The sequence below is a fragment of the Pristiophorus japonicus genome, chromosome 9, assembly GCF_044704955.1.
Source record: "Pristiophorus japonicus isolate sPriJap1 chromosome 9, sPriJap1.hap1, whole genome shotgun sequence".
Taxonomy (NCBI): domain Eukaryota; kingdom Metazoa; phylum Chordata; class Chondrichthyes; family Pristiophoridae; genus Pristiophorus; species Pristiophorus japonicus.
This window is the reverse complement of record NC_091985.1, coordinates 136,621,623-136,647,715: the sequence shown is the minus strand read 5'-3', so window position 1 is coordinate 136,647,715 and position 26,093 is coordinate 136,621,623. Positions and strand designations below refer to the sequence as shown.

The 26,093-nt window shown below is 44.2% G+C and overlaps 1 protein-coding gene across 2 annotated transcripts in view; it reads right to left on the bottom strand.

Annotated features, from left to right (window-relative positions):
* Nucleotides 1-26,093, bottom strand: part of fermt1 (FERM domain containing kindlin 1) — a 139,156-nt gene that overhangs the window by 75,699 nt on the left and 37,364 nt on the right. For both annotated transcript variants that reach the window (XM_070888783.1, XM_070888784.1), the window contains exon 3: nt 19,434-19,667. In XM_070888783.1, the coding sequence (XP_070744884.1) occupies nt 19,434-19,667 (234 nt within the window). The remainder of the gene's footprint in view (nt 1-19,433; nt 19,668-26,093) is intronic.

Below are 26,093 nucleotides of genomic sequence, written 5' to 3'. Positions count from 1 at the left end.
AGGTTATTGGTGAGGTCACAGCTGGAGTACTGCGTCCAGTTTTGGTCTCCGTATTTAAGGAAGGATATACTTGCACTGGAGGCTGTTCAGAGAAGGTTCACTAGGTTGATTCCGGAGATGAAGGGGTTGACTTATGAGGGTAGGTTGAGTAGGTTGGGCCTATACACATTGGAGTTCAGAAGAATGAGAGGTGATCTTATCAAAACTTATAAGATACTGAGGGGGCTCGACAAGGTGGAAAGGTGGATGCAGAAAGGCTATTTCCATTCACAGGGGAAACTAATACTAGGGAGCATAGTCTCAACTGAGATGAGGAGACATTTCTTCTCTCAAAGGGTTGTAAATCTATGGAATTCTCTGCCCCAGAGAACTGTGGAGGCTGGGTCATTGAATATATTTAAGGTGGAGATAGACAGATTTTTGAGCGATAAGGGAGTAAAGGGTTATGGGGAGCGGGCAGGGAAGTGGAGCTGAGTCCATGATCAAATAGCCATGATCTTATTGAATGGCGGAGCAGGCTCGAGGGGCCAAATGGCCTACTCCTGCTCCTATTTCTTATGTTCTTATGTTCTTAAACTCTTGTGAAGGATCTGAGCAAGGAGGACCAAGAGCCAGAGGTACCACAAGGAGCCTTGGGGAGTTGCAAGGGACACCCTATTAACTTTTTGAGTTTTATGCACAAGGACCCCCAGGTCTCTCTGTACTGTAGCACTTTGCAATTTTTCTCCATTTAAATTATAATTTGCTTTTGTATTATTTCTGCCAAAGTGGATAACCTCACATTTTCCCACATTATACTCCATCTGCCAAATTTTTGCCCACTCACTTAGCCTGTCTATATCCCTTTGCTGATTTTTTGTGTCCTCCTCACAATTTGCTTTCCTACCCATCTTTGTAGAAGAACAAAAAAGAACACGCACTCACAAACCCATAAGCAAAGGCCACAGGCAGGCCCCAGCAGATGTGAATCATAACAATTTGCTAGCATTATTTTTGGCTTCTGCGGCATAGTTGCGGGAAAAATGGCACTATGTTCCCTGGTGGTAGTCAGACATGTTAGTTCCAGACTTATCACTAAAATTTGGAGTTATGCCAGGATAGATTAAAAAAAAACAAAGTGAATGAGTTCAATATATCCACAATGGCTCATAATTTAGTTAGTTCTTTAAAGGACTCAACTAGCTATCTGTAAATACTATAAGAAATGATGATATGCTTTGTTGCAAATAGTTTAAATCATATTTAACTGGACAGTTGAAGGACACATGATAGAATACTATACTGTGTTATTCTTTTCTGCTAACAAAGCAGTCTAATTTTAGGTACAGGTTATTACTTGTCTTTTCTCTTGTGAGGATTGCAAACAGGAATGTGATTGCAGTTTTAAGGAAAATCAAAACTGGTAAAAACAATGATAAAACTACTAGTTATTATACATGAAGCATGTGATCAGTAAATAACTTTATGACTGAACGAGAATTTACTAAACGGCAGTACAATAAAAGCCACTAGTTTACATGTTTATAATCAGTTCTCAGATTACAACTTGCAAGCCAAAAAAAAAAACAGTTTCAATGGGTGCGTACAGTTAAATGTAGGGTTCATGCTTGCAAGTTCCCCACATGGAGAGGCTCCCATCTCAATCATGTGATCAGGGGACATGCCTAATGAAAGCTAGGTGCTTCTGTATGTGGATGAAGAGACAAACAACAAAAGAACCAACCTAGGCTAATACTCTTTCACACTTCTCAGAATTTGATTCAACAATGACAATGTGAAAAGTTTCAGAAGAAGATCATTTTGGCTTTTGCGTATAGCATGGGGAGAAAATGGTCCAGAAAATAAAAATACATTAAACAGGATAATAATGGTCCTCCATTAGCCTGTCCTCGCCGCACAGCACTGCCCCCGCCGCACAGCACTGCCCCCCAGTCATCAAGATTCACGGCACAGCCCTCGACAATGTGGACCACTTCCTATACCCCGGGAGCCTTTTATCAACAAAGGCAGACATTGATGAGGAGATTCAACATCGCCTCCAGTGCACCAATGCAGCCTTTGGCCGCCTGAGGAAAAGGGTGTTCGAAGACCAGGCCCTCAAATCTACCACCAAGCTAATGGTTTACATGGCTGTAGTAATACCCGCCCTCTTGTATAGATCAGAGGCATGGACGATGTACAGAAGACACCTCAAGTCTCTGGAGATATATCACCAACGATATCTCTGCAAGATCCTACAAATCCCCTGGGAGGACAGGCGCACCAACATCAGTGTCCTCGCCCAGGCTAACATCCCCAGCATTGAAGCACTGACCACACTCGATCAGCTTCGCTGGACAGGTCACATAATTCGCATGCCAGACATGAGACTCCCAAAGCAATTGCTTCATGCGGAGCTCCTTCACGGCAAATGAGCTAAAGGTGGGCAGCGGAAACGTTACAAGGACACCCTCAAAGCCTCCCTGGAAAAGTGCGACAGCACCACTGACACCTGTGAGTCCCTGACCGAAGATCGCCCTAGGTGGAGAGTGGGCATCCAGGAGGGCGTTGAGCTCTTCGAATCTCAACGCCGCGAGTGTGAAGAGGTCAGGCACAGGCAGCGGAAGGAGCGTGCAGCAAATCAGTACCACCCTCCCCCCCCGACGAATGTCTGTCCCACCTGTGACAGGGTCTGTGGCTCTCGTATTGGACTGTTCAGCCACCAAAGGACTCACTTTAGGAGTCTTCCTCGATTCCGAGGAACTGCCTATGCTGATGATGATGATTAAATAAAATAAAATTAATCCAGTATGAATTTCAGGGCTTCCCTTTTGATAGTTTAACTTTAATGCTTCCCAAAGTAATATCATCCATTTCTACCTTGGGCTCTTTGATTGGTATTATTTAAAATATACTTATTATTTATTAAGGAATGATGATATACATTGTAGCAAATGGCCTAAAGCATAATTGTATGGGCAGTTGAAGAACAAATGGAGAATACTATACTGTTCTTTTCTTTTCTGTCAACAAAACAGTCTGATTTGGTTATTTCTTTTGGGAATTTCAACTGTGTTACTAGAATTGTTTATATTATGTTCTGTGCGACATAACTCTCAGTCTACTAAAAGGCCCTCTTGCCTGGAGTTTCTAGACTAAAGGTTACTTAGGTAGATATCTATCAGTTTTCCTCAGTTAATGACGATGGAATTGACATTTTCTCGAGGCCTATCGGCCATATCGTAATAGGTTGTTTACTTTTGTGTAACTTGTTCCCATTGGATCTTCAAAATTATCTGCCTTTGCTTTTACATTTCACAAATTTAGCTTCAAATTCTTCCAGACCATTCCAGCATTCTGATCCATCTGGATTTTGCAAGAGAACACCAATTACAGTGCCATTTAAGATTTCAATATGTTTCATTGACAGTTTGCATCCTTATGACTTTGGTGATTAATTTTTGTTGTTGTCCGAGTTGTGATTAAGAAGTGTCAAGAAGATTTACATTACAAACCTGAACTTGGAGAATCCACTTTGGGAACCAGCATCTATTTGCTATATTTAATGATAATTCATTCTCTCTCGACATATTCATTCATTGACACATAGGACATATGGAGTAACACACGGACTGAAAATCCATGGGCCTTCTGACTCACGCTAGCCAGGTGTAACAGAAGAGCCGGATATTAGGCTAGGATCTGGAAAATTCAGGTCCTGGCTTAACATTGGGGATTTTGGAATAGTCAGTTGTGGCAGTGCCTTCACCCAGCCCAAACATGGCCTTCAGTGTGGGGGTGGGGGTGGGGGGCAGGGCCAGGGAAAATGAAAGGGTTGACATTGGGAGTTCCTGTGTCTCTAGCTCTCAGAAGGATCTAGCGTAGGAATGCTAGAGAGACTGGGCAAGCCATGGCAACGATCAGCAGAGGTAGGACCTGCTTGAGGGTTTCAGGCCAGGATTATGGTCTGGTCCTCTGAAGAAATGCTCTGCAAGTTTAAAAAAGTAATAATTAAACGCAGCCGCCTTACAAAGAGGGCTACTGTGGGAACCCAAGAGATGTTTCCAGTTTGGGGGGGGGGGGTTGAGCACCCACCGTAGCTGGTTAGTCCGGGTCATGGGGCTAACTTGTAAACCTAGGTGCACCCCTAGTGTCATGGTCACTTACCAGTGACATACAAAATATGGGAACTCGCCTTGACCACGCTAACTTTGGTGGCATCAACAGTGGCGATCATAGGCAGGCACCCTTTAGAATTTATGCAGGATTGTTGCCCCTTACCCAAGAATATCAGCCTCACAATATCTTACCATAAAGGCGCTGTTTGAAGAGGTGTCTTAGTCACAGCATTTTAAGGTATGTCCTTCGGTTTATGTAGGTATCCATGTGGATGTGACCCCAGAGCACAGTGTCCACCATGTCTCGAGCATCACACATGTGCCAAGGACCCTACAATGTTGATCACTAGACTGATTCCTGGGAGGGGGAGGATTGTCCCACGAGTAGAGATTGTGCAGATTAGGTTTATATTCCCTAGAGTTTAGAAGAATGAGAGGTGATCTCATTGAAACATATAAAATTCTTAAGGGGTTTGACAGGGTTGATGCTGGGAGGTTGTTTCCCCTGACTGGGGAGTCTAGAACAAGGGGGCATAGTCTCAGGATAAGGGGGCGGCCATTTAGGACTGAGACAAGGAGGAATTTCTTCACTCAGAGGGTGATGAATCTTTGTAATTCTTTACCCCAGAGAGCTGTGAATGCTCAGTCAGTGAGTATGTTCGAGACAGAAATCGATAGATTTTTGGATACGGAGGGAACTAAGGGATTTGGGGATAGTGCGGGAAGGTGGAGTTCATAGAATCATAGAGATTTACAGCACGGAAGGAGACCATCTCAGCCCATCGTGTCCGTGCCGGCCAACCAAGAGCAATCCAGCTTTCCAGAGTTGAGGTAGAAGATCTTATTGAATGGTGGAGCAAGCTCGAAGGGCTGAATGGCCTACTCCTGCTCCTATTTCTTATGTTCTTAAGGAGTCCACTACCAGCATATACGCAATGACGCATGCCCGAACTGCAGACCGCCATCGGGAGAGTGGCTACTTCAGGGCCATGTGCGGTGGAACCCCAATGGCATTGGTCTGCAGCCGAGGCTGAGCTTCTCTAGTTTCTCTAATGAATGCTCCAACTGGGGTCCAATACATAGGAGTTTCTCCTTGTTCACTTTCAAAATGCTGGGGTAACAGACAAAATATGGGAACTCCCCTTGACCATGCTAACTTTGGTGGCATCAACAGTGGCGATCCTGGGCAGGCACCCTTTAGAATTTATGCAAGATTGTTGCCCCTTACCCAAGAATATCAGTCTCACAATATCTTACCATAAAGGCGCTGTTTGAAGAGGTGTCTACACAGAGCTTAGACAACTCCATATTGCTACTCCCGTACAGAGCATGGGACATTCTGAAGGAACACCCATCAGCAGGGAAATGGTAGTAATTTCATAGTTTGAGCTATCCATCAGTGCCATGCCCCACCCAACCACTCCTCTCAAATAAATCACAATATGCCAGATCGTGTGCAGGTCCAGGCAGCACCAACAGTTGATGGAGATAGCTTAGATCACAGAAGACGTGCACCATATATTTTCAAAGAGGAAGTACCAGGATAAGATAAATTGAGCAGACAGGCACCTGGCAGGATTAGGCGGAATAAAATGGATGTATTTCCCCTGAAGCAGAGAAGACTAAGAGGAGATGTAATAGAGGCTTTTAAAAGTATAGGGTGAGAAAATCTATTTCTTCTAGTTAGGGAATCAGTGATGAAGGCTCATCAACTTAAAATGATCACCGAGAGTGAGAGGAGAAGTTAGGAGAAAATGCTTTACTCAAAGGGTTGTTGGAGTAAAGAATGTTTTTATATGTTCTTATGTAATGCTTTGCCACATTTTTTAATGTAAAATTGGATAAATATCTGAAGCAGAAGATACAAGGGCACAGTCACGGAGAATAGATTGGATTGCCCCAGCAAAGAGCCAAGTTTGTTTTAACATTCCAATACTCTGAAGTATTCTTGACCACGATCCTAATGGCCAAGAGGTCTACCTCATTATATTGCTATTCAGCTCATTTGTGACTGTCTCAAGGGAGCCATGAGCAATGTTCCCTCATTTTCTTTTGTACGAAGTGGGCTATAAACTCCTTTGAGCACGACCTTTTCGACAGTGAGAAAATTATACAATAACTACTGCTGCAACAACCACTGTTACAGCAAACACTTTAAAGCATATATACAGTACTGCCATATTACCACCCCACCATCTCAAATCATGAGACAATCAGACATGGTTCTATACAAGTTTAACATAACTTCTCTGTTTTTCAATTCTATTCCTCTAGAAATGAACCCTAGTGCTTTATTTGCACTTTTATGGCTTTTTTTAAACCTGTGTTGCTACTTTTAATGATTTGTGAATCTATATCCGAGATCTTTTTGCATCGCTACCCCTTATTTTCCAAGGATTAGGTAGCATCCTTATTCCTCCTACCAAAGCAGCACCTCACACGTATCTATTATTGAAATTAATTTATCATTTACATGCCTTACATTCTGCAAGTTTGTTTATGGTAGAATGAATTAAAAGCTTTTAATTCGTCATGTACAAATTCTATTTTAAAAAAAATGTCAGAAATGACTGGGATATGAAAGAATTGCATAATAATGCTTTAACACTTCAAAAACGTTACTCAGTTACACGGTTATGTATCGACAAACAATCCAAAGGGAGCTGAAAGAGGCATATCTAATCATGCAATTCGTATTCATTTTAAAGTTTTTAACAGATTAGCCCATAGAAAACAGAAACATACTGTGCAGAAGGAGGCCATTCCGGCCCATCGTGTCCGCCCCGGCCGACAAAGAGCCACATGTCCCTTGGTCAGCATCCCTAAAAAAATTACATATAAACTCATCCCTCATGTCACTGTAGCAAAGGCTGCACAAGCAACAGGAGCAGCAGCTTTCCTATAGCGCTGACGTGCTACACGTCCACATAAATAGTTAGATTATTATTCACAATGCAACCAGATAATTAACAAATATAAAGTGCTGCAGTTCTTTAGTTCACAGTATTAAAAAGAATTGAACAGTATTTTCAACTTCACTCACTTCCATTAATAAGCATTGTCTTCTTGAACCAGCACCGCCCCCCCCCCCCCCCATTTAACATGTCAGAAATACAGCACTTATTCATAAGTGTAGAAAAACACATACACAATTTGCGTCACCGAATTAAAAACAAAAAGCAGGAAAAGCTAGGATTTAACAGAAATAATCATTCATCTTTCTTCCTGGACAGGAGAACTAATCAGACTGACTTGGAAACTAATATGGTGACGTAAAGATGTTAATTTATGAATGTCACTTCTAATGTTTTTCTCTCAAACATTCCCCACAATATTAATCCCTGTTCTCATCACAAAAAGTGTTGAATTATTTTAGGTACTTCGCAATTAAATAGCAGGAAACTAACTTCATTGTACTCTCAATTTTTAATCTCCTATTTCCAACATTTATACCAAATCGAAATTGTACATCATCAGTTTTATCAAAGTATTTTCTGTGTCTTTCTCAATAAACAAATAGTGGTTTCTTCTAAAGTAGCTTCTCACAATTGTTATACATTATTACATAACTCTTGTTTCCATTAACACTCCACCAAATATTTACGAGGAAATCTATATTTACATTATTCCTAGGACTTGTTCGGACTGTAGAAGCGACAGGCAAAATAAAACGGTTTTTGCTTTTCCCCTTTTTTGTTCTCTTCCTAAATGTCTCAATGATATATTTTTTTAAGTCAATAAAAAGTCGTATGTAATAATAAGGCTCTGACAGCGGATGTTAGATTTCTTTTTACCACTATTGCAAAAAGCACAGGAATTTCTCTCTCCAGTCTCTCTCTACCCCTTCTCTCTCTCTCTTTCTCCAATCTTACTTTCTTTCTCTTTCCCTCGCCCCAACAGTCAGTCTCTCTCCGCAACGATCTGTTCCTCTCCCCAGTCTCTCTTTCCCCCATGATCTGTCTCTCTCCCCCAAACGATCTGTTTCTCTCCCCAGCCTCTCTCGCCCAGTCTGTCTCTCTCCCCAACAATCTGTCTCTCTCTCCCACTCTCGCTTCTCTCTCCCCTTTCGATCCTCACTCTCCCCCACCCTCACCCCAACGGATCCAGTCTTGTTGGCTGCCACGTGGGGTTACAGCGCATGCATGGTCTTGGCAAAACCAGTGCATGTACAGAATGTGATCTTGTGCGCATGCGCAACTCTAGCTGCTGTTCCACTCTACGCACCATTTCAATTCAACTGCGCGGCAGCTCGAGAATTATTGCATGGGCACGCAGCCGCGCATCTTAGAGAGAACAGTGTTCATGAGCCAGGACTGACGAGGAAACCTTTCATCCCAGTGAAGCTATCTGTCCAGTCTTTTGTTCCTTCAAATAATGGTAGCACCATAGATTGTCACCAAATCAATGCATCATGACAGCTACCAAGGTAGAAGGCATTCGTGCCGATAATTTGTCCTTATGGCCACAGACCAGATGCACATATAACCCTTTTCAGCAACAACAATTTGCATTTATACACCATCTTTAATGTACAAAAACATCCTGAGGCACTTCACAGAGACATAATCAAAAAATGGATGCTGAGCCAAAGAGGAGGAGGAGGGGTGGCCTAAAGTTTTGTCAAAGAAGCTGATTTTAAGAGTGGTCTTGAAGGGAGAGAGGAAGGTGAAGAGCCAGACAGGTTTAGGGAATGAATACCAGAGCAGCTGGAGGCACAACCATCAATGATGGGTTGAAGGAAGCACGAGGCCAGTGTCAGAGGAACGGAGAGGAATTTGTAGAGCTGGAGGAGCGAGGAACGAGGCCATGAAGGCTGAGGAATTTGGGTAGGAGCCCTTACATTCACACGCATACAATCAATAATGCCCTGCACATGGGGAAACCTGCTACATGCAATAGTTTCTCATGATGGCTATTTAACATAGGGAACGTGAGAAAGTACTTAGCTCTGGAAAACATGGCATGTCACATGCTTTATGCATCAGCTGTTGCTTGAGAGGATCCAGCAGTATTTGTCTTCAAGACAACAGTCACCTTCACAGCCATTGACAGAGTCTGTCCTAGAACTTCTGTGAAGATCTAACTTGAGGAGACAACATATTTCTGTGACTGCCTCCCTAGTGGTGTATGGGTGAAGGCAGATCTCCTCAGACATGTCTAGACAGGTGCACCTGTAGTTATGGGTGGCTGGGTAAAGGTGGGTGCAGCAAGATTGCCTCAAGTGTAAATGCTTCCTCAGATCCTCCTGCTAGTGGCCATCAAGGTGGCCATGGCCTTGAACACATATGCGACTAGATTTTTTCTACAAGAGCTTTGTACCTGTTTTCACAATAAAGGAAGGGGACAATATACCAGCGGTATAAGTGAATCTAAAACTAAGTCAACGGGAGGAACTTAGTGCATTTAAATACAAGTTAAAGAAGTTAAAGAAGAAAATCATTGGACTTAAGAAATTTGAACCTTGAGGACCTGTGGTTCCCATCCCAGGGTACTAAAAGAAATAGGCGAGGAAATTACAGATGCATTAGTCACAATTTTCCAAAGCTCTCTCAATGGAAAATTGCAAATGTAACTCCATTATTTAAAAAGTTGGAGCGAGAAGAAAACTACAGACATGTCAGCTTAAAATCAATCGTGGGGAAGTTACTGGAATCTATTATCAGGGACAGAGTGGCTGAGCACTTAGACAAGTATGAACTGATCAAAGAGAGTCTGACTAATCCATTTGCATTTGGTTGAGGTCATGAGCATGGTTGCTCAGGAGCGTCTATGAATGTTGTCTATGTGGACATCCAGAAGGCATTTGATATGTTTCCGCAAAAGAGATTATTAGCATGAATAAAAGACCAGAGAGTTGGAGATAACCATTGATTGGTGAGATGTGATGAGTGGTGTGCCCCAGGGATCTGTACTGGCAGCTCAGATTTTCAGTGTACTTATTAATGACTTGGATATTGAAAAGAGAGTTGTATTTTCAAGTTTGCAGATGCCACAAAGTTAGGAGGCACAATAAAGTTGTGTAGATGGGAGCAGGAAGTTGCAAAGGGACATAGACAAATGAAGTGAGTAGGCAAAACTGTGGCAGATGGAGTTCAATGGAGGGAAGTATGAAGTCATCCACATTCAAAAATTACAAGTTGAATCATGCCTAGGAACAGTGGATGAGAAAAAGGTGTCCATGTACACAAATCACTAAAAGTGCAAGTGCACAGCTACAAAATGAAATCAAAAGGACCATTGCAGCGTTGGCCTTTATCTCAAGCGGGCTGGAATACAAAAGTGGAGGAAGTTAGGACTATTTAAGAAGGATATACTTACAGTGGAGTGCGTTCAGAGAAGGTTCACGAGGTTGATTCCGGAGATGAGTGGGTTGACTTATGAAGGTTGAGTAGGTTGGGCCTATACTCATTGGAGTTCAGGAGACTGAGAGGTGATCTTATCGAAACATATAGGATAATGAGGGGGTTTGACAAGGTGGATGCAGAGAGGATATTTCCACTCATGGGGGAAACTAAAACTAGGGGACATAGTCTCAGAATAAGGGGCCGCCCATTTAAAACTGAGATGAGGAGGAATTTCTTCTCTCAGAGGGTTGTAAATCTATGGAATTCTCTGCCCCAGAGAGCTGTGGAGGCTAGGTCATTGAATATATTTAAATCGGTGACAGATTTTTGAGCGATAAGGGAATAAAGGGTTATGGGGAGCGGGCAGGGAAGTGGAACGGAGTCCATGATCAGATCAGCCATGATCTTGTTAACTTTCGGAGCAGGCTTGAGGGGTCAAATGGCTTACTCCTCTCCTATTTCTTATGTTTCTTATAGGCTGAATATTAGCTCGGGGTGGGGGGGGGATGGAGAGGGGGTATACTGGTAAACTTGTTGGACCTGCAGTGCTGAAAAGGCACTTACCTCATGAAAGGGATATAAAAGGGGTCAGAGGGTCTAGTAAGGAGGGGGAACTGAGGGAAATCTTTATTAGTCGGGAAATTGTGATGGGGAAATTGATGGGAATGAAGGCCGATAAATCCCCAGGGCCTGATGGACTGCATCCCAGAGTACTTAAGGAGGTGGCCTTGGAAATAGCGGATGCATTGACAGTCATTTTCCAACATTCCATTGACTCTGGATCAGTTCCTATCGAGTGGAGGGTAGCCAATGTAACCCCACTTTTTAAAAAAGGAGGGAGAGAGAAAACAGGGAATTATAGACCGGTCAGCCTGACCTCAGTAGTGGGTAAAATGATGGAATCAATTATTAAGGATGTCATAGCAGTGCATCTGGAAAATGGTGACATGATAGGTCCAAGTCAGCATGGATTTGTGAAAGGGAAATCATGCTTGACAAATCTTCTGGAATTTTTTGAGGATGTTTCCAGTAAAGTGGACAAAGGAGAACCAGTTGATGTGGTATATTTGGACTTTCAGAAGGCTTTCGACAAGGTCCCACACAAGAGATTAATGTGCAAAATTAAAGCACATGGCATTGGGGGTAGTGTGCTGACGTGGATTGAGAACTGGTTGTCAGACAGGAAGCAAAGAGTAGGAGTAAACGGGTACTTTTCAGAATGGCAGGCAGTGACTAGTGGGGTGCCGCAAGGTTCTGTGCTGGGGCCCCAGCTGTTTACATTATACATTAATGATTTAGACGAGGGGATTAAATGCAGTATCTCCAAATTTGCGGATGACACTAAGTTGGGTGGCAGTGTGAGCTGCGAGGAGGATGCTATTAGGCTGCAGAGTGACTTGGATAGGTTAGGTGAGTGGGCAAATGCATGGCAGATGAAGTATAATGTGGATAAATGTGAGGTTATCCACTTTGGTGGTAAAAACAGAGAGCCAGACTATTATCTGAATGGTGACAGATTAGGAAAAGGTGCAACGAGACCTGGGTGTCATGGTACATCAGTCATTTGAAGGTTAGCATGCAGGTACAGCAGGCGGTTAAGAAAGCAAATGGCATGTTGGCCTTCATAGCGAGGGGATTTGAGTACAGGGGCAGGGAGGTGTTGCTACAGTTGTACAGGGCCTTGGTGAGGCCACACCTGGAGTATTGTGTACAGTTTTGGTCTCCTAACTTGAGGAAGGACATTCTTGCTATTGAGGGAGTGCAGCGAAGATTCACCAGACTGATTCCCGGGATGGCGGGACTGACCTATCAAGAAAGACTGGATCAACTGGGCTTGTATTCACTGGAGTTCAGAAGAATGAGAGGAGACCTCATGGAAACGTTTAAAATTCTGACGGGTTTAGACAGGTTAGATGCAGGAAGAATGTTCCCAATGTTGGGGAAGTCCAGAACCAGGGGTCACAGTCTGAGGATAAGGGGTAAGCCATTTAGGACCGAGATGAGGAGAAACTTCTTCACCCAGAGAGTGGTGAACCTGTGGAATTCTCTACCACAGAAAGTAGTTGAGGCCAATTCACTAAATATATTCAAAAAGGAGTTAGATGAAGTCCTTACTACTCGGGGGATCAAGGGTTATGGCGAGAAAGCAGGAAGGGGGTACTGAAGTTTCATGTTCAGCCATGACCTCATTGAATGGCGGTGCAGGCTAGAAGGGCTGAATGGCCTGCTCCTGCACCTATTTTCTATGTTTCTATGTAACTCAGCCCTTCTCTCCTCCTTTCACCTGCTGAGGCCTGGGAAACCCAGCCGACTGTGGTTAAAAACAGAATCACTGTTAAAATGAAGGCACACAGCCTCCTGAAAATATTTGAATAACCAACCCACCTCCTGTGATCGTATTCGTTGTCCGCCCCACATCCCACCTCAGTTAAAACGGTAAGTGGGCGGGTTTGAGGTGAGCTGGGTTGTTGTTTCAGAATTTTTGCTTTTTAACTTCCAATCCAAAGCAAACCCACCTGTTTCTGAGGGTTAAAATTCTCCGTTTGTTTAAGTTGTACAGAGCCTTGGTCAGACCTTATCTAGAGTACTGTGTTCAGTTTTCGGTAATGCACTTCCGGAGGGATATATATTTACCTTCGAGTGGGTACAGCAGTTTCAACAGAATGATACTGGGGCTGAAAGGGTGAGGCTAGGTTGTATAAACTTGGCTTGTATTCCCCCTTGGGTTTAAGGTGATAATGGAATTCGATGAGGTAGATACAGGGGGCCCAAAATTGTCCAGGATTTGCTCCGCTTTTCTTGGAATATCTTAAAAATCCCCATTTTGCACATTCAATTTGCATCAGTGTAAGTGAGTTAGTTAGGATTTTTTTAGTTTAGTTTAGTTTTGTTCAAAAGGGGACGTTACCAGACACCTACGCCCATTTTGGCCACTTATGCCAGTTTGGACAGCTAATAATTGCTCCAAACTAACCATTGTTTCCTCTGCCTGACATTCCCTCCCTGATGGCCTGTGCCGTCGTTTCCACTGCCTCTGACAATCTCTCCCTCAGGGATACTATTCCCTCACTGATGTACCCGGAAATCATTCCCATTTCCCGTGCCATTATTGTTATTTTTCCCGACAGTCCCTTAACCTCATCACCCACCCCACTGATGGTGTGCACGAGTGATCGGGTAAGGTCATTGCTCTCCGCACCCAATGCCATCACCTGAACCACATCTGTTGCATCCTTCATCTCAGGCGGGCGTGGTCAATTTCTCCTTCCCATCACCCTGGGTCTGCCTCGCGGCACCCACCCAGTGGGAGGCGCAGGCTGGGACGGTGGGGCCCTGGGTGTTCCATGCTGCATCTCACCAGCACTGGGACCCGCAACCTCGGAACTTGGGAAATCATGGAATATCACATCAGAACTTAAACCACTATACATGGACGGGGACGGGCTGAAACCAAAGAATGTCACACCAGAACTCATGGAAGTGTTTGGCAACGTGAAGTCCGTTAATGTGGCCTCAACTCTATTTATTTCAACATTGTCCTCTTCATATAACTCCATGCCCAGCCCCTCCACACCCCCACAAGTTGGTCTGCAGGGTTAGGCTCGTACGCGTCTGAATCTTCTTCTGGATCTTCAGGATTGGCATCAGATTCTGCAAAACATAACAAAACAGTCAAATGGTTAGCAGCACAGGAGGGGGCAGGATTGGTGGCATGAGTAGGCTCACACATAGCATGTCAGGCAGCAGGTTGATTTGAAGGGCCACGATGAATTTTCAGGACTTACCTTCTCCCTCGCGTGTGGGCCCAGCTTGTGCTCTACTGATTGATGGGTCCTATCTGGAGAAAAAGCAGTAACCCTCTGTTCCAAGGGTGTCAGCTGGTGCAGATTTGGCGGGCCTCCTCCTGTTCGAGTTCTTTCCCTTCTGTTGTGGGCCAATTTCTTCTGCAAAGATGAAAATGCAACTTTTTAGAGATGGTGTCTTTCTGCTGGGTGGGACATATACAGCTGGTCACATTTACAATTGCAATTGCATTGAATAAATGAAAATATTACTTACACTAACGACTTGACCAAGGTCCTGCCATGTCTTTTTACATTGGCTTCCAGATCTCGTGGTATTCACCACCGCGCAGTAATCTTCTGCAACTTGGTTCCAGCGCTTCTTCATTTCTTTGGTTGCCACTTTTGTGCGACTTCTGTTGTTGGTATCCAGCTCCTGCCATCTGATCTCAATGACATTACCTAGTGTCTCCACTTCGTCATGCAAGAAATTCTCCGTTCTTGGTGCACGTTGTTGCATTGCTGTATTGAATTGACACTCAGTGATTTTTCAAAACACACAGTCCTAATTTTGCATGCAGCAATGATTTTCACCTATACAGCACTCCTTCTGGAACTTTAGCAGCAACACAGAGCACTCAGTGATTCCAGTATCTGATTTCTCCTCACGGCACCAAAAATCAATCAGCTTCCTTTCCCTTTAAAAATGACCGATTGGCAATATTATTCCCTATGGTGCATGCGCGAACGCTCCAACGCGCATGCGCAACGCTGCCGGCACTCTTACATTCGCTGGGCCCTAGCTCCGCCCCCCTTCCGGCACTCTTTCAGCCGCACGGCCCTAACTCTGCAAGCCCCAATGGAATTGCCATGCCACACCAAGCACAAGGACAATCGGCAGAGGGGCCAGAATCCGGGGATATCTTTTCGGCGCAGTTTTGAGTGTAGGAAGTTGGCGCATCTCACGTGAATGTGCCAAAAAAACGGGAGGGCCAAATTTGGGCCCAAGGAAACAATTTCCTCTGGTGGAGAACTCCAGAACAGGGTGGTGCAATCATTAATCAGAGCTAGGTCAGTTATGAGTAAAATCAGGAAGTGCTTTTTCGCACAAAGGGTGAGTGAAATTCTGCAACTCTCTATGCCAAAAGGTCAATTGAAAATTTTCAAGATTGAGATGATAAATTTTTCTTCGGTAAGCGTATCAAGGGATATGGAGCAAAGGCGGGTAAATGGAATTGAAGTACAGATCAGCCATGATCCAACTGATTGGTGGAACAGACTCGAGGGGCTGAACAACCTGTTCCTATGTTGTTCCTCCTTTCCATCTTCCTCCAAAACAAGTAGAGAGGTATAACAACAATAATTTGCATTTATATACAGGTGCAGCGCCTAAAAAATCCAGACCGAGGCCGTTCCGGATTCCGGGCTTTCAATGTGTTTCTGACATCACAAATCTGGAAACACCCGGGCCCAGGTTCAGGTATTTCCAGATTTCGGAACGTCAGGAAGGGGCGGGGGCGGGGGGGGGATTCCCACCGAGGATCTGTTCAGGCTGTCCGACCTCACCGAGGAGGTCGGTGGGTGGGCCGGATCGCCGAGGATGTCGTCGGGCGGGACCCTGCCGAGGAGGTGCCAAGGAGACCCCGAGGCAAGGGCAGCGGCAGTGAGGCGAGCAGCGGCGAGGCTAGACCCGAGATCAGGCAGCAGCGGGGCCCCGAGATCGGCAGGGTCGGATCCGGATTCTGGAACATTTTACGGATTCCGGACGACCCTGCCACTGATTGTCCCGGAGTCCGGATTCTGGAACTCCGGATTCTCGATGCTACACATGTAGCGCCTTTTAACATAGTAAAACATCCCAAGGTACTTCACAGGAGCGTTATAAAATAAAATTAGACACCGCGCCATACAGAGATATATTATGGCACATGACCAAAAGCTTGGTGAAAGAGGTAGGTTTTAAGGAGCATCTTAAAGGAGGAAAGAGAGGTAGAGAGGCAGAGAAGTTTAGGGAGGGAATTCCAGAGATTAGGGCTTTGGCAGCTGAAGGCACAGCCACCAATGGGGAAGCAATTAAAATCAGGGATACTCAAGGGATGCCAGAATTTGAGGAATGCAGATATTTCGCAGGGTTGTGGGGCTGGAAGAGAGTACAGAGATAGAGAGGGGCGAGACCATGGAGGGATTTTTTTTTAAATCGAGGCAAATGTAGGTCAGCAAGCACAGGGATAATGGGTGAATGGATGTGAATTAGGGCACGGCAGTAAAGTTTTGGATGACCTCAAGTTTACAGAGAGTAGAAAATGGGAGGCCGGCCAGGAGTGCGTTGGAATACTCAATTCTATAACCAGCAGGATACCCAGCTTCAAAATTGTGGTTGTGCAACTTCAACTGCAACTGGTAACAAGGAAAATAGAGACTGCAGAAACTAGACTACAATGAAAACCAAAGGCAAATGCAATGAAAACAATGCCGAAAAATAAATCAATGCATACAGGACAAAGCGCAAACACCAAAATGGCTGACAGCACCTTCAAATGCAATACCCATTTTAAATGGCCACTCAATTACTTCAGTGCATTCCCAGAATTGAACATGGGAAATGGCACCACTCGATAATTATCAGAATTTCTAAAGCACTAATGAGGGCATCACAAGAAAGGTACGGTTGTTTTTTCTGCTGAAAATATGACCTGGCTGCAGAAAACAATCCTTTTTGCAACATGAAGCACAAGCCACTGGGAACAAAGGGTATGCTGTATTTATTAAGCTTTCGCTCAGCCGTAAAACCATTTTTCTAGAAGCTTGGAAGACATTTTTTACAGCAGAAATCACTTGAAATTTACACTCACAAGCTGCTCACAAATGTGTTTTTTTTTTAAAAACTGGTATTCTGCTGACTATGTAGTGGAAGACATTCAAAACTGACAGAACTGGAGATCGTTATCCACAGATTATTCACTAAATTGAAACTTTCTGGTGAAGCATCAATCTCCTGTAGAAAAAGACTTGGATTTATATAGCGTCTTTCACGACCACCGGATGTCTCAAAGCTCTTTACAGCCAATGAAGTACTTTTGGTGTGTAGTCACTGTTGTAACGTAGGAAACGTAATATGAGATTTCTGGCCATGCGCCATAAATAGATATGTAAACAAATTACTGTTTTATTACATTTATTATTGGACAGCTGTATCTATTTTACACAATGCGTAGAATAAAATTGATTTCTGCCAACATAATTCCCAAACCAAGAAGTTCAAATTCCACGACGCGCCACTTCTAGCACAATGGTTCACAAATTTCTGCATAATTGCTATGCGCATTTATAAATTTTACATAAACAGTTTGATAGAAAATAGCACTCACCAAAACTTTAACCAGTTTACACAGGACCTACAGAGACCATTTTTACTTACTAAAAAGCTAATGGGCCAGAAATTGCTGGAAAAATAATGGCAAGTTCACAGTGCCCGGCATTATTAGTGCGTAAAACAAGCAGCAATTTGTGCGGAGGAAGAGATGCGCGTGATTTTCTGGATGATTTGTGCCGCTCTGGCCTTACCCTCGCAAAAATGGGAGCTCGTCGTCAACCTCCCCATGAGTGTCAAGAAATTGCTGGATATACATCAAAAATACAAATTAATCTCTCTGCAGATAGTTAAGGCTGGCATTTCATGGTGATCCTGTTAATTATGTGATTTATGGTCCTCACATGTCACTCAACCTTGGAGGCCAGAAAGGGAATAACTGAAAGGACTCACGTTTCGGACCACTGTTAGAACGGCGGACATCAGAGAGGCCCGCCTAATTTGTAGAACAGAAATTGCGCCGAATACTTACCTTGCGATTCTCCGATATCTGTAGGCCCAGCTCGGCGTAGTGCAGCAGAAGCTGCTGGGGGCGGAGCCACAGCCCTGCGCCAAAAACAGTGCCGGCAGCTGCGCGCGTACGCAGTAGCTCCTGGCCCTCCCAGCGCGTCCTGTCTCCGGGCGATGATCCTATCCCTGGCCGAAGTGACGTTGCCCCTATCCCGGGCCGAGTGGCCTGACTGCCCTTATCTCTTTCCCGGCGGCTGGCCTGGCGTCCGCCCGAACTCCTCGGCGGCGGCAGGGGGACCCGCCCGAAGTCCTGGTCGGCGGTCCGGCGTCTGCTGGGGGCGAGACCTGCCCGAAGTCCTCTGCATCGGCGGCGGGGCCCACCCGAAGTCCTGTTCGGCGGCGGGGCCTGCCCAACCGGCATCTCCTGGGGGGGGGCCGTCCCAACAGGCTGTTGGAGGGCTCCCGGTGCTGCAGTAGGTGAGTAGAAACTTTTAATTTTTTATTTATGGATTGATTTAAAACATTTTTTTTTTGCTTGATTTATTTATCATTTATTATTAATGATGGCTCTTTATTTGTAAAAGTTAATGCTTGTAAATTTTCCTTCCCCCCCCCCCCCCCCCCCCCGCCATCTCTCACTCCCTGTGCCTAATTTATAAAGTGTAGGCAAGGTATTTGAGCATACAAAAATCTACACTTAATCCATTCTAAGTTAGTTTGGAGTAAGTTTTCGCTGCCTAAGCTTGCAAAACAGGTGTAAGTTGCTGGTAACGCCCCCTTTTGAAAAAAAAAACTGTTCTTAAACGGAACTATTTTAACTCACTAGAATTGGAGCAAACTAAATGGCGAGAATTGCAATTTCTAAAATACTCCATTCTAAACTAGTTGCTCCAAAAAAATAGGAGCAATTCGAGCCAAAACTTGAGCCCAAAGTGTGGTGTCTCACTCCTGCAGGTAGTAAATTGTTCCGAGAGGTTTTTTTTCATTTTTAAAAAATCTTACTTTTCCTTTGTCTCTTTTTTTCCCTCTCTTAATCTGATCTTTCTCATCCCTCTTTATTTCTCTTTCTGTATCTAATTTGACTCTAATTCATCCTATTTCCTTCTCCGTCATTCGCTCTGTTTCTTTGATGATCCTTAAATCTGATTGGTTAAGGAGAAAGACCATTGGATCCGATGTTCAGGAGATCCCAAATGCCCTTATTGCGCCATTATCAGCTCGCATTTCCAGGAAGTTGCGGCACAAAAACAATACGATCTGAAGGAGAGTTAAAAAAAATCCAATTTAAGGTGCTCACCGTGGGATGCCCTGCTCCAGGAATTTCTGGCCCAACATTTTTTGTTTATCTATGGAATTTAGGATATAAAATAAAATAAAATACTCTACTTACTCAGTGTCTTGCAGATATCGACAACTGTCCTGAAGACCACAGAAGAAAAACTAACTTTTAATCTTACTGTCTTCATATTAGGCAGTTGTAATTTTAATGACTTATGTTGTGGCATGTAAAACAATTTAGCATCAGCTTGGATTCCATATTTGTCCAGAGTCCAATGAGTTTTCAAAAGCCAGCACTTTTTCTGCTCCCACCAAAGAGCATGGTCTGACCAGTCTTGGGGTACGGCTATAAGAAAAAATAAATATTTAGTTAATGTATGTATGAATATCAAAATCAATCCTTCTCCGAATTTAAATAAACAGTTCTCTTTGAAGTTCAATATTTTACATGCCAAGATCTCTATTTTCAGCTAAGATTTCCATCCTAGGTTTTAACACACAAGGTGGTAGATCTTCATTTGTGCGATAGTGTAAAACAGGTGATAGTGAGTCGGCAGCCCGTTTTACATCTCCCCTGATTTTTATTTCCATTGACTTCATTTCTTAGAACTTGTATTTTTTCATGTAGCACCTTTCAGAACCTCAGGATGTCCCAAAGCACCTTCTGATAATCATAATACAATTTTAACTCAGAATCGAATTTTAACTCAGGATCGAGCAGGGAAATCGCTGTGGCTTTCCCGCCAGGTTGAAGAATGACTCCTCCTGTAGACAGTGCAGCGATGTAGATTACATTCAAATTAATATCAGATGGCTGTGCACACAGATCTCCCATGCACAGATCAGGTGCAGACTGCCCCCATAAAAAGCTGGTGCTCCTGTCACATAGGTGCTCTCATTACTTCTCCACCAGAATGCCACTAAATCTCAAATTGCACAGCAACCTCTGGGAAGGTGTAACGTGGGAAAAATTACTTTTTTCTATTTTGGCCACAAACTTAATCTATATCAGATAAAAAGCTATGCCTAGTAACTTTTCCTCTCGGCTTTCCAAAATCACTACCTGTACAATTATGATACAACTCAGAATAGCTTAAGTTGTTCTTAGTAAACGCACCCATGCAACCTGATGCAGACTGCTCCTCCAGCCCCAGCCCCTTTAATAATGACACTATCACGAAGATCCCAGATACACTCAGGCTTCTGTGCTGTGATCCCATGACCAATAGTGCACCTCCATGTGCAATCCGTGCACACTTGTAATATCCCATAGGAAGATTGTTCAACAGCCTGGCAGAGCATGCTTCTGGTGCACTCTGCCCAAAGTGTCTTGGGACATTATGGAGTCTCATTAAAGTCACAAATGACATCCTTTGTGACTGTGACAAAGGTAAACTATCCCTCCTCATCCTTCTTGAACTGTCTGCAGCCTTTAAACATGGTTGACCACTCTATCCTCCTCCAATGCCTCTCCACCACCGTCCAGCTGGGTGGGACTGCACTCGCCTGGTTCCATTCTGATCTATCTCATCGCAGCCAGAAAATCACCTGCAATGGTTTCTCTTCCTACTCCCGCATCGTTACCTCGGTGTCCCCCAAGGATCTATGCTTGACCCCCTCTTATTTCTCATCTATATGCTGCCCCTTGGCGACATCATCCGAAAACACGGCGTCAGTTTCCACATGTAGGTTGATGACACCCAACTCTACCTCACCACCACTTCTCTCAACTCCTCCATGGTCTCTAAATTGTCAGACTGCTTGTCCGACATCCAGTAAATATTGGAAAGACCAAAACCATTGTCTTTGCTCCCTGCCACAAAGTGCATTCCCTATTCACCGACTCCATCCCTCTCCCTAGCATCAGTCTGAGGGTGAACCAGACTGTTCGTAACCTAGGTGTCATATTTGACCCTGAAATGAGCTTCTGGCCACATATCCACAGCATAACTAAAACCGTCCATTTCCACCGCCGTAACCTCGCCCGTCTCTGCCCCTGCCTCAGCTCATCTGCTGCTGAAACCCTCATCCATGCCTTTGTTACCTCTAGACTTGACTACTCCAATACACTCCTGACTGTCCTCCCACATTCTACACTAAGTAAACTCGGCAGCCCATGCCCTAACTCGCACTAAGTCACCCTGTACTTATTGACCTACATTGGCTCCCGGTTAAGCAATGCCTTGATTTCAAAATTCTCATCCTGGTTTACAAATCCCTCCATGGCCTCGCCCCCTCCCTATCGTTGTAATCTCCTTCAGCCTCACATGCCTGGGCCCTAAGCTCTGGAACACCCTCCCTAAATCTCTCCACCTCTCTACCTCTCTTTCCTCCTTTAAGACACTCCTTAAAACCTACCTATTTGACCAAGTTTTTGGTCATCTGCCGTAATTTCTTCTTATGTGGCTCAGTGTCAAATGTATTTGTTTTGTCTTATAACGCTCCTGTGAAGCACCTTGGGATGTTTTACTACATTAAAGGCGCTATATCAATACAAGTGCTTGACTTTCGCATGAGACGTTAAACCGAGGCCCCTTCTGCTCTCTCAGGTGGATGTAAGAGATCCCATGGCACTATTTCGAAGAGGAGCAGGGGAGTTATCCCCGGTCTCCTGGCCAATATTTATCCCTCAATCAACATCACAAAAACAGATTATCTGGTCATTATCACATTGCTGTTTGTGGGAGCTTGCTGTGCACAAATTGGCTGCCATGTTTCCCACATTACCACAGTGACGACACTCCAAAAGTACTTCTTTGGCTGTAAAGCGCTTTGAGATGTCCGGTCATAAAAGTGCTATATAAATGGAAGTCTTTCTTTCTTTCTATCCAACATACAAAAAAAAAGTCGCTGAAGATATCCTCCTTGGCAGTGGGATTGCTTTGAGTTTGAACTGGCTTTAAAAATGACACAACTGGCAATGAGTTCATCCTCTGTGATGCCCACATCCCGTGAATGAATAAATAATGGAGATGGGCAACCCTATGTAGGTGGATATAGACGGCCTTTGTAATGGGGTTCATATGGGGTCGGAAGTTCAGCGCAAGGTCAATAGGTTCACTAATTTCTTTTCAGGTACACAAACAGCTTTTATTTAAAATGACTGCAGCTCAGATTCGTTTACCATGCTTATTTTGATAGAATGCTGCAAGTTCTGTCAGTTACAGAATATTTCAATGTTGATTGGGAAGGCTGTAAGTATGGCAGGCACCAGCATTAGACCAGGGAAAGTGCTATTTGTGGAGCCTCCATGATGTGGCATATCAGAGGATTATGAAACATAGTAGGTGGAAGCTAGTGTTGCTTATGTAGGTTTCAGGCCATTCTCTCTGCCTGAACATGACCCTTCATCTCTTCTTCCTCTCACTCTTCATGTGGACCTGCTGTCCCATTTGCCTCTATATCTGCCAGCTGCTTCATGCTCATCCTTCTGATAGCCAGAATCTCAGCCTGACAGAATGCATATTCAATCCGGCAGGAAGACAAGGAGAATCAGTTGGCGGTACCCAACACAATCCAGTAGGCCAGAATACTGTGGTAATGGTTATTTATTCAATCCCTGGACATTGGTATAGTTTACCTAAATATTGGACAGGTAAATACTACAGTCTATAGGACACTTAACGACTGCTTACACAAATGGTCAGTGATGCATAGAACCCAAAAACATAACACTGAATATTAACTATAATAAAAGCAGCAAATGCTAGAAATACTCAGCAGGTCAGGCAGTATCTGTGGAGAGAGAAACAGAGTTAACTGTTCAGGTCGATGACCTTTCCTCAGAACTGCAAAAGGTTCGCGATGGAACAGTATTTAAGCAAGTGTAGAGGCAGGGAAGGGTTTGCGGTGGGGCGGGAGGAGAGGGAAGAGATGGAAAACACAAATGGGAATGTCTGTGATAGGGTGGAGGGTAGGAGAAATGTTAATCATAGAAATTTACAGCATGCAAGGGCCACCGTGTCCGTGCCAGCCAACAGAGAGCTATCCAGTCTAATCCCACTTTCCAGCTCTTGGTCCGTAGGGCCCAATTTTGGCCGTGACTTGCATCAATTTTTTTGAAGCAAGTGGTTTTTTCTGGCGTAAGTTAAAAAATGCCATTTTCCCCCAAAAATGTCCTCCAGAGTAACTCAGTTAGGTATGATTTTTTTTTTAGTTGTTTTTTTTTCCCAAAAGGGGGCGTTCCCAGACACTTACACAAGTTTTGGCCATTTATGCCACTTTGGCCAGCTAAAACTTACTCCAAATCGACAGGCCAACTCTGAAAAACATTGTGGGCAGTTAAGAATTCGGCGGAAGTTAGTACATTTAAAGCACCAACACTTACAAAGCACTAAACAAAGCACAAAAATAAGCATTCAATAACAAATAAAAAATACAAGGAAGCGGAGAGGACCTGCACCAAGATTTACAAATCACTAAACAAAGACCAAAAAGTAATAAACAATCACAATAACAAATAAAAAATAGAAGTCCTGCCTTTATGCCAGAATCAAGTTTTTTTTTAAGTTCTTCCCCCACCCCACTACCCATCAAAACACACTTTCTTCCCCTCTCCCCCCAATCAAAACTCTCAAGCACAACCATCAATAAATAAAAAATAAAACTGAAGTCCTACCTCGACCCGGGAAGTCAGCGGGCTGGCCAGCCGGTGCGGGAGGCCACTCGGCCGGGGATAGGGTGCGGCGAACATCGGGGCGTACTTTCAGCCGGGGATAGGGGCTGCGAGCATCGGGTCCTGCTCACAGCCCGCAGGACATGCTGGGAGGACGAGGAGCACACGGCAGACTTCACTGCGCATGCGCGCAGCTGCCAGCAGTGCTTTCTGCGCTGGGCTGTTGTTCCGTCCCCCACTTCACTATCTACGCCGCGTTGGGACACCGGAGACTCGGCAGAGTGGGCAGGATGGGGCCACTTTTTTTGGCGCCATTTCCAGCGCGCAAAGTCGGCGCGTTTAAGGTAAGTGCACCGAAAAAAGGGGTTGGGGAAAATTGGGCCCGTAGATTACGGCACTTCAGGTGCACATCCACACACTTTTTAAATGTGGTGAGGGTTTCTGCCTCTCCCATCCTTTCAGGCAGTGAGTTCCAGACCCCCTCCCCCCGCCCTCCGGGTGAAGAAATGTCCTCTCAAATCCCATCTAAACCTCCTACCAATTAGTTTAAATCTATGCCCATGGTGTTAACTCCACTGCTCAGGGAAATAGGTCCTTCCTATCAACTCTATCTAGGCCCCTCATAATTTTATACACCTCAATAAGGTCTCCCGTCAGCCTCATCTGTTCCAAAGTAAACAAACCCAGCCTATCCAATCTTTCCTCATAGCTAAAATTCTCCAGTCCAGGCAACATCCTCGTAAATCTCCTCAGTACCCTCTCTATGCACACATCTTTCCTGTAATGTGACGACCAGTACTCTAGCTGTGGCCTAACTAGTGTTTTATACAGTTCAAGCATAACCTCCCTGCTCTTGTATTCTATGCCTCGACTAATAAAGGCAAGTATTCCGAATGCGTTCTTAACCACCTTATCTACTTGGCCTGTTAGCTTCAGGGAGCTGTGGATATACACTCCAAGGTCCCTTTATTCCTCTACACTTCCTCAGTGTCCTACCATTTAATGTGTATTCCTTTGCCTTGTTAGCCCTCCCCAAATGCATTACCTCATACTCCTCAGGATTTAATTCCATTTGCCACTGTTCTGCCCACCTGACCAGTTCATTGATATCTTCCTGCAGTCTACAGCTTTCTTCTTCATTGTGAACCACACAGCCGATTTTAGTATCATCTGCAAACTTCTTAATCATACCCCCAACATTCAAGGCTAAATCATTGAGGTATATTACAAAAAGCATGGGACCTTGTACAGAGCCCTGCAGAATGCCACTGGAAACAGCCTTCCAATCAGAAAAACACCCATCGGCCATTATCCTTTGCTTCCTGCCTCTGAGCCAATTTTGGATCCAACTTGCCACTTTGCCCTGGATTCCATGGGATTTTACTTTTGTGACCAGTCTACCATGTGAGACCTTATCAAAAGCCTTGCTAAAATCCATATAAACTACATCAAACACACTACCCTCATCAATCCTCCTTGTTACCTCCTCAAAAAATTCAATCACGTTTGTCAGACACGACCTTCCCTTAACAAATCCATGCTGACTGTCCTTGATTAATCTGTGTCTTTCTAAATTAAGATTTATCTTGTCCCTCAGAATTTTTTCCAATAATTTTCCTGAGGTTAGGCTGACTGGCCTGTAATTACTTGGTTGATCCCTTTCTCCCTTTTTAAACAAAGGTACAACGTGTTAGCAGTCCTCCAGTACCACATCTGTAGCCAGAGAGGATTGGAAAATGATGGTCAGAGCCTCTGCTATTTCCCCCTTTTCTTCTCAACAGCCTGGGATACATTTCAATCGGGCATTGGGATTTATCCACTTTCAAAGCTGCTAAGCCCCTTAATACTTCCTCTCTTGCTATGTTTATCTCATCTAATATTTCACACTCCACCCCCCGATTGCAATGTTTGCATCGCCCCTCTCTTTTGTGAGAACAGACGTAAAGTATTCATTAAGAACCATATCCAATCCTTCACCTCCACACACAAATTACCTTTATGGTCTCTAATAGGTCCTACTCTTTCTTTTGTTATCTCTTGCTCGTCATGTATTTATAAAACATCTTTGGTTTTTCCTTGATTTTACTTACCAAAATGTTTTCATGCTCTCTCTTTGCTTTCCTAATTTCCTTTTTAATTGCACCCCTGCACTTTTCA